The sequence below is a fragment of the Sturnus vulgaris genome, chromosome 6 (assembly GCF_052056855.1).
Source record: "Sturnus vulgaris isolate bStuVul1 chromosome 6, bStuVul1.hap1, whole genome shotgun sequence".
Classification (NCBI taxonomy): domain Eukaryota; kingdom Metazoa; phylum Chordata; class Aves; order Passeriformes; family Sturnidae; genus Sturnus; species Sturnus vulgaris.
In genome coordinates, this window is record NC_142248.1 from 25290904 (window position 1) to 25300462 (window position 9559).

Sequence of the window (9559 nt, forward strand, 5' to 3'; positions counted from 1 at the left end):
TCTGTGGGTAGGCAGGAGGGTCCTGGCCAGGCAGTTTTGCACTGCAGGAGCACCTTGCACCTCGCTGCCATTTTAGGCACCCCACGCTCCAGACCCACCCAGCCCAGCCCTTGTGCCAAATCCAAGAATTGCTTTCCTTAATAGCACTCAGATAATTTGCAGCCCTGCCCTGATTCCCTGCTCAGCATCAGCAGTGTTCACCCACATGAGCACAGCCCCAGTCTGTCAGTTCCCAACTGCTGGGGCTTTCACAGGCCTGTCTTTGCTCCATGCTGGACAAGTGAGAGCCCAAGGCTCAAAACTCACACATAAATATGCCACCGCAATGCCCTGCCCCAACAAGATCCTGCCATGGATGGACACTAATAATAATAATGAAGTAAAACCATAATTACTCTGTGTACTCAGACTTTGCTGGCAGACAGGAAGAGCTGACCTATAGCCTGGCAGTCCCACAGCAAGGCTGTGGCACTGCCTCCACAGACCCCATGATTTATCTCCTGCTCTTCCACAGTGCATGGGAAGTGTGTGGGGTCACAGCAGTCTTCAAGCACTTTTTAGGGATGCATCCTGAGACTCACACTGGCTGAGAGTGTCATACTCACGTTTGATGCAGCGGTTTGTGCCTGGAGCTGTGGTCCATCCTGGGCAACACTGTCTGCCACAGACATTTGGCCTAAGCAGAGAGACAAAGCAGTGTGGTTAGGAGAGGGGGAAGCTGAGGTCTTGCTGCAGCCATCACCTCTGAGTCACCCACAAAATTATTTCCTGCAGCATCTGATATTTCCTCCCAGATGGACCAGCAGCTGAGATCAAAACCAATGGGACAAGGGCTGAGTTGTTTAAGTGCTTGGAAAAGAAACCCCCAAGGATTGTAATGCTGCAGTGTGAGCGATCCCTGAGAGAGGAGCTCCCTTTTGAACTGGCATTATGCTGGATTCCTGGCACAGAACTCAGAGGAACCATTTTCCTCCTGAGAGCAATTAGAGGCCAGCAGCCAAAGATCATTAAAGATCTCATGGTTCTTCATGGTACTGGAGTTTAAGTTGGGCCTGATTTCAACTTTGGTCATAGTATCTTGCCTCTGCAAATGTCCTGAGCTGCTTTAGCTGAAGACAACACTTCATTCTCCACCTAACTGCTGCTGCCCTGCCCTGGGAGGGAGGGCACGTCAGAAGCTGCACTCTGGGATGCTCCCCAGCTTGCTCTCCCTTTGTAAGCACCCCAGTCCTGCATTTGTGATCCATCTCTAGTGCAGTGACCCAGGAGGCTGAGGACTCTCTGGTGCTATGAAATTTGTGTCTACCTGATAAGCACAGACCACACTAATTCCAAGATGCTGAAATCACTTCTGTGAGTGTTGAATCCAAGATTTAGCTGCAGTTACTTTTTGACTGCCCTTATATAAATTACATCCTCCCCACCTCTCCTTTCTTAAGTGTTTTCAGTTAGGGATGCCTATCAACATACAGCTATCATAGACAGTGCTGGGCCTCTAAGAGGTGCTCTGCAATGCCCAAGCAGGCAGCTAATGCTGCTTCCTCTGGTCACATCATATTTAAGTGTCTGTAGTGAGAAAGAATAACAAGTTCCAGCATGCTCTCCAAGAGTATTACTCATCATGGAGAAAAGGTTTTAGAAATAGGTAACTTTTGCATGTCTAGGTAAATGAGAAAGAACAGTTGTCAAAAGACAGAAAGTTAGAAATAGCCTGAAAGCTCTGGAAATCCTCTGGAAATGAAGTGGGGAATATGGTTTATTTCTAATGCTGGACAAGGCAGTCAGAGCTGCTGACAGAATTTACAGGAACCACAGAAACATGCACATTTGTCTTCTGGGTTGACTTTAACATGAACACAGCAGGGTCAGAGGAAGATCCTGCTCTAAACTGGCATCCTCCTGACTTCTGCATCCACATGGCATGAGATGAAACTCCAGAAGTGCCAAGGCTCAAACTGTGGGGCCCACGTTTTAGGAGAGCCAAGGATAGTGGGTGGCAGGTATGCTAAGGATTGTTCTGGTGTTCACAAATGAAGAGGTACATTTGTACCTGTAGAGGTACAATTGCTCCCTCTGGGAAAGGGAAGTGGTCTGAGAAGCCACATCATTTAAAAGTGTTACGTAGTCCTTCAGGAACAATGTTTTATTAATCTGGGCACATTTTTATAGAGAAAAAGCACTTAAATTCCCTTGGTCTAAGTTCCTGCAAGCAGAATAAGCCAAAATAATTCTAGCACTTACTCATATCTGCTCTGGCTGGGCAAGAGCACCAATTTCCAGCATTTTGTCAGTCAACCTAAAGAGATGTATGAGTCTCTTCCTTAAAACATCCTCAGAAAACATCCAATGAAAAAGCCCTTTCCTTTATTTACTGCATAAGAGCTTACAAGGCCTTAAACATTCTTAAGGGGTCCTGATCAGTAAAAAGAGAAAACCATTAAGCTGGAGCAGGTCTTTGGGTAATTAAGGTCCAGAGAGGGACCCTACTCCAAGCAGCAACATAAGCATCTTTGCTTAGACTGTGACAGATCCCATTCCTCCTTTGGCACAGGTGAAACACATCTCATAAGTCATATTCAGTCTGCTCAGTGAGAAAAGCCCTTGCCCTTTCTCACCTCAACTTATCCAGAAAATCATGGTTTTTGTAGGCAAAATAGCTACCTTCTCCAGAGAAGCTGTTTTGACCTTGAATCATACTATTAGTTCTTTATGGGATTAAAGTTTAAATTTTATCTACATCTCTCACAGGCATGCTGGAGGGAGTTTGTTGCTAGTTGCTTTCAATGCCAACACGAAACCAGAGGTCACAGGAAGAAAGACATGAGGCTAAAATAGGGGCCCAAGCCTGAGCAGACAAGACCACTCCTGAAGTCATGAAAATCCTGTTGGGCTCAGCACAGATGTCTCATTAATAGAGCCACTCTATGTCACTGCCAAACCCAGACATGAGTTGCCAGCCCCAGGTGAAGGGGTTAGTGTTGATGCCAGCACCAACCAGGGCAATGCTCCTGGAGGGAGAATAGCCCAGCATGTGTAGAGGGGAGTGACCTGGCAGGGGTGCCCCAGAGGCAGGGACAGAAGGAGTACCTGGATGGGAATGTTCCTTCTTACCATAAGGTCCTGGATGAGAGAATGGGAAGAGTTGGAGGCAGGGAGGACCTCCAAGACTGGAAATGAGCAGTTGGAAGGAGCAACGTGTAGGTAGTGCTGGAGGGTGGAGAGGAACCATGATTTCCTGATGAAAGCCAAATGGGCAAGATCTCATAGAGCATGAGGCACAGGTAAGCAAGAGTATCATAGCTGCAATAGCTATAGGAGCTTTGCTGCATAGAACCCATTCCTGAGCACGTCTGGTTCTACTTAAAGTATTTTGTTGTCATTTGCCTGGTTTGAATGCCGTGTGGTTTGTACTGCCTTGCAAAGAATTCAGAAGGATCCCATGAAGTTTAAGGAGTTTACAACACTCTGGGATGATGCTTGAGAGAGAGTGGTGGTCTCCACATCCATTTATCCTGCTACACATGACACTACAAACGCTTTAGGCAAAGATGTGGCTCAAGCATGAGCCCCCTGTAGGGCATGTCCAGCCCTGGGCCACTCCTTCCAGTGCTGCTTCTGGAGTGCAAACAGGTGGCAGAGTCCCCCCAGGTACGGTGTCACCACAACAGGGTTGTGAGCAGCTCCTACAGACAATGAGCAGCCTCTGATCACCCCTTATTGCACAGGAACAAGGACTTCCAACTGCCCGGCAAGAGGACCTGCTGGGTGACGTGGTACTCCAAGCCCCTGGCAGACCCAACAATGAGGTAAGCCAGAGCCATGATCATAACTTTGAAGCATTCAGTAGCTGCCTGAGCTTAGCATCCAGGTTTTCTCCTGCTTACCCACTCCTTGGAACAGGAAGAACAGCAGCAAGGAAATGGGAGCATGACTCGTACCCTCATCCAGGGCAGCTTGGGCTGCAGAGGGGCCAGAGGATGAACAGCCATGTGGATCAGCAGCTCTCCCAGCTGGAAAGAAACTCAACAGTCAAAGCAGAAAGGAAGACATGTCCTCACATGGGTCTTGCAAGCTGAACCTCATATTAGGTCATGTTCTATGGGATGCCCTAATCCCACCCCTAGCACCGATGCCAAAACAAGCCTTCAGCAAACAATCAGTGTTTCCTATCTCTGTCTCCTTACCAGTGGAAGAGGTTAATTAATGTATTTCCTAAGGGTCAGGTCACCTAGCACATATCCTGTGAAATGAAACATTGCTGAGAACATTCAGAGGTACTGAGACTTAATTGCTTGTAACACTGTGCTGCTACAGGGCTCATGGGCCACTTAGCACCTTCCAAAATAGTCCCCAGCTCAGTTCAGGCCAAAGCAGACAGAGACCATTTCCAGTAGCCAGTTCCCCCTTTTAAGAGAAAGGGCATTGAATAGCTCAGACAGCTAAATAGCCACAGTGCCAGAGAAAACCCTAAGGCATAGCTCAGCAGGAAAATGGGAAAATGCAGATTGGGACACGGTATCCACATCTCAACCTCTGTCTCCAGGTACACCCTGAGGTCTCCAAAGAGCAACTGCAAACCAAGCTTTTTCTTCATTCTGTGGCTGGCATGCATCATCTATACCCAGGTATAATCCCTGGCATGTTGAGCTTGGTGTACAGGAGCTCCCAGGCACTATTCACTGGTCTGCTCCTTTTCTGGGATAGACAGCTCCTTGAGACTCCCCACAGAGCTGAAGCCAGTGCCATGAAGCATCCCTGCACCCAGAAGAACCATTCATAGCCCTGACTGGATGCACTGGCACAACCTCTGACTTGTGTGAAGGGGCTGCTGCAAGCCGCTCCTTCATCCCCTCCTTGGCTGCTGCAGCCAGAGGCCACCATCAGGATTGGAGTCAGGCTGTGCAGAGGTATGAGAACAGCCTGCAAGATCTTGCAGTATTATCTTAAACAAGAACCAAGCAACTATAACAGGCACCGAGGGGAAGGAAAACAAGAAAACAGTAGTAAGATCATGGCTTCTATAGCAATGATCACATACTGTTTCTGAAGCATTCAGTGGAACCGTTTTCTTCACCACTTATTTTAATAGCAATCTATGCATCATCTCTCAGCTTTACACAGAACTCTGTGCTGCCAGATATGCCGACTCCATTCAGACCATGTACAGCATCCTCACAGGAGACCAAAGGGACCATTAGATCATCAGGTCTGCCTTTCTACTGCAGGGAAGTGAACTTCATCCAAATGCATATGAAATATTTGCAGTCAGACCCAGTGAAGAACATTAGCAAAATGCTGTTGGCATCGATGAGTCACTGAAAACCTTCTGCCAAGTCCACATCAGCATTAACTGCCTCCACTCCTAAGCAATCCTACAAACACATTGCGGCAAGAACTTGTATGCCACAAAGCCTGGGTAAAACAGGATTATACAGTTACAGATAGTGTCTACGACAGCAATTAAATGTGAACTGGGGTGTAGAATGCCCCCCCCCCCCCCCAAAAAAAAAAGGGAGGGAGAAAGAATGAATGTGGCACTCTCTGCCTGCTACCTGGGAAGCTTTATATGCCCCTTGAAACTGTCCAGGCAGGTACCAGAAATAGAGGCTTCCCCTGATTACTCTCCCATTACCCACCTTCCTTATCACCGTGACCCACCCTCCCAGCTGCAGGGCAGAGAACAAGGTGGGGACACATCCCAAGGGACACAGATGTAGAGGGAGATGTCCACAGTGTCCTCCCAGCAGGACTGGCCAGCCCAAATTAGTGATGCATCCAGCACAAAAGTACACTCGTTGGCATGTGTCAGAGCTACCCTACCCGACAACACTCAAGAGGAAAATTCTTCTAGTCAGGGGAGCTGGAGAAACAGGGATGTTAAGCTGAGAAGAGCAGAACAGTGATGTTTTCAGGGCTGGATTGTTTTCTTCACTCAGTGTCAGAAGTCAGTAATTTTCTGTGATGTTTGCTGGGATATCAAAAGTCACGTCACAGTAAGTGAGGTGTGGGAAAATGCTTAAATATAAATACGCTTGTGGGGAAAATACTAAAACCCAGCTCTTGCAAGTCTTGAAGTTGGATGCATTCATGAAATTGCTTGTGCAAGTCACACCTGCAAAAAGGTCAGACATGAGCAGGATGACAGACATATCCAAAGAGTCCCCAGGAAAGAAATTCAATCTTGGGTATGCAGCTATCATATCAGTGTGAGAAAATAATTATATTGAAAAACATAGAGTGCCAATAAATGGTTTTTTTTCTACCACAGAACTCTGCAAGGCCCCTGAAGGTACCAGCAGAGAGCTCCAACTGGGGAATCTGGAAAGGCAACAAACTGAGATTTTTAGCCAAAATAATTACATAAATAAATAGTACTGGGGTTTAGTGCGCCAGCAAAGTTACCTGAGTAAGGGAAAATGAAGGTTGTCATATCAGAGCCTAGCAAGAGTTCAGTGTAAATAGCAGAACAGAAAAGACCCCACCTGGCAAAAAAATGAAACATCATAAACTGAAGTTTTTTAGGGGCCCTGAGTTTCCTGGATGAAAATGTGTGTGGTGCAGCAAGGGGCGTAAGAAGATGGATGAGGTGGAAGGACAGAGTCTCACAGAATAACTGCAGGCAACAGTAGATAGCTTTCCATGAGGAGCAACACCATGTGGGTACTCATGGACTATTATTTCAGCTAGGCTTCCTCTTAAGCTCCGAAGACAGTAGATTATAGAGAAGCTTCAAAAGTGACGCTTTGGGCTCCAGAACAGACAGAAAACCATCACAGGCACTTTTCAGAACTGAAGTTCTTGGAGATTGAAGAAAGTTTTGTATCCCCAGCTTTGATCTTCCAGTGCAGAGCAGAGGCAGAGAGTGCGGCAGAGCCGGCGTGAGAAACACAGCACTAGGACACAGCTCTTCCTTCCTTTAAGCTTGGAGACAATGGCACTCTCAGATATAAATGACAACAGGCAAACTGTGTGCAAGTGCTGGACCAACCATCCCTGTTTACACCCTGGATTAAGGGATGAGAGCTACTTGCAAAAAGGTTCAGCACTCTTCTGAACACAGTGTGAACCTTGGGGCAGCCCACATACTCCTGACAGCAGCACAGGCCAGCTGTTGTCACCAGAGGCAGCTGCAATCTGAAAACAAACATGCTACGTATCAGATGACTCAAATTCAACCAAACTGCTACATGATCCCAAAGCAACACTGACAGCATTCCAACTGCAGAAAGAGTAAAATCTTTCTGAGCCCAAAAAAGTCCAAATCTGACTGAGCAGGACTGGATCTTCTCGAGACTTCCTCTCTGGGTAGCTGACAAGCCAAACCAATGAGCTGGGTAAGCCCAGAACCTGTATGCCTAGCTGTTAGTGATACTTTGTGTATCAAACATAATGGAAGCAGAGCGAACTTGGTGCTTCTGTGGATCTGTTGAAGGAAAGTACACAGAGCGGCACAGAAAATATTTTTGTCTTAAAACTTTGCAAGGAGATGTGCATGTGAGAGAGACAGACCTTTTGTTTTCTGGTGAAGCTCTGCACCAGATGTTAGCAGAAGACATTTCTGCTCATGTCAGAGGGCTGTAAACCCAGAGCCTGCCCCAAATAATCCCCCTTGCAAGGCTCCCATGAGAGCGGACACACACAGTGCCACATGGGTTCGTCAAAATCCTGAGCGATGGTTTTGGTAGCCCTGCCCAGGTGGCAAAGGAGCTAATCTCGAAGGGCATCAGCCACGGGGGAGCAGCGAGGAAACTGCAGAGGAAGGGGCCCTGGGCTGAAGAGTGTCTCAGCCCTGCGCCAGACGTCCCGCTCGCAGACTCCTCTCACAAGCGAGCAGCTGGCCTCGCCATACGATATCCCCTCCACCTCCACAGGGCTGTAGCCAGAGACTGGAGCTGGAAGAAGCCCTGCCAGGCAAGTCATAGGAAGCCTCCTTCGGCTGAGCCAACTCAAGCCATGGGAAGCTGCGGCGTGGAGTGCTTACAAGGGGCCCATTCTGGGAGGAAGGAGCCAAGAGGCCAGGTACCTGCAGCAAGAGCGGCAGCAGACAGACTCCGTCCCTCAGAGCCAAGCAAGCCCCTCCAGCTTCTCCACCACCTAAATCATACTACATCCCCCTCGGGGTCCCCCACTCTGCATGCCCCCCAGGACGGCCAGCTCCAGAGGGCAGCTGGGACCCTGCCCGCTGCCGCGCAGCTGTCTGCCAGCCGGGGCCCCGATCTGCCAGAAGGGCTCTACATGCGAGCACTCCTGAACCACACACCCCACCACTGGCAGCCCAGGCGCACCCAGGGTGCGCGCCACGCCTGCGTGCACACGACACACACGCACCCACGAGTGGCCGGGAGCGGCGCGGCCGCGAGTGCGGGACAGACGCGCCGCACGGCAGCGAGTACCGAGCGGGTTCCCACGCCGCTCCGGACCCGGTCACGGCGGAGCACTGCCCCGCCATCCCGCGAGGGACGTGGCAGCCCCGGTGGGATGGAAAAGGGGACGCAACGCGGGGCTCGGGATGGGACCCTGACCCTCCCTCCGGGGCTCCCAAGCTCCGGGACCACCGGGGCTCACGCTACGCAGCCCCGGCAGGATTCCCCCGTCCCTCACCGCAGCACTTACCCCGCCATCCTCCCTCTGCCGCTTGGTTCCTTCGCCCGGGGCACGACTCGCGCTTTCAGCCCGCTGCCCTGCCGCTGGCGGGGGGAGTCCTGCCTGCTCCTCTGTCCCGCGCCGGCACCGAGCCCTGCATCGCCCGCTTGACCCCGGGCCGTGGGCAGCCCGCGGTCCTGACGCTGCCTCCGGCCGTCGGCACCGCTCGGGCTCCCCGCGGCGGCCGCGGAGCCGCGATCCACGTGGAGGGCTGCGGGGAGGGGCCGTGACGGTGGAGGGGACCGGGACGCTGCGGACAGGCCGTTCGCCGTGCCCACCGCCCCCAGGGCAGCTCCCCTGCTCCGTAGCCGCGCCGCTCCCCCGGCCCCCGGCTCCAGCCTAGGCGCTGAGTCCGGCCGACAGCGGGCGAAGCCCAGGAGGAAGGCGAAGGTGAGCGGGAGGAGGCTGGCGGCAGCGCCCCGCATGGTGTCAGCCGGTGGCGAGGGGAGACGGGCGGTGCGGAGCGCTCAGCGCCCGGCTGGCATCCCCCAGGGCAGCGGGGACCGCCGGCTCTCCGCCCCCCGCTCACCGCCCCATCCCGTTCCGGGACTCCGACGGGACCTGCCGCCCACCGGGGACGGGGGCGCAGAGAGCAGTGCTGAGGCAGGGGAGAGGGCTCCCGGGCGGCCCCCGCAGGAGGACGAAAAGGAGAAGGGCGCCCGGCCCCGCTCTCCGGGCTGCCAGCGAGATCCCGCGCTCCGCAGGCAGCTCCAAGTACCTTCGCGCCTGCCTCTGGCACTGGCAGCGCCTGGAGGGGATGGAGGGTTTTATTTTTGGAAACCTCCCCCTTTGTGTCTTTTTGATGCTGACATCCCCCCTCTCCAGAGGACACGGCTCTGCCCCCCCTTCTTAGGAGAGGAGACATTCCAGCAACACCCACTTTGGCAAAGGGAAACAAACTACAACAGAGAAGCCT

The 9559-nt window shown here is 51.7% G+C and overlaps 1 protein-coding gene across 1 annotated transcript in view; it reads right to left on the minus strand.

Annotated features, from left to right (window-relative positions):
* Window positions 1-9083, minus strand: part of LTBP2 (latent transforming growth factor beta binding protein 2) — a 68768-nt gene extending 59685 nt beyond the window's left edge. Inside the window, exons 1-2 of the mRNA XM_088167336.1 lie at window positions 8614-9083; window positions 606-676 (exon numbers count right to left, since the gene is read on the minus strand). Coding sequence (XP_088023462.1) covers window positions 606-676; window positions 8614-9068 — 526 coding nt within the window. The 5' untranslated portion in view covers window positions 9069-9083. The remainder of the gene's footprint in view (window positions 1-605; window positions 677-8613) is intronic.
* Between the last annotated feature and the right edge of the window lie 476 nt (window positions 9084-9559).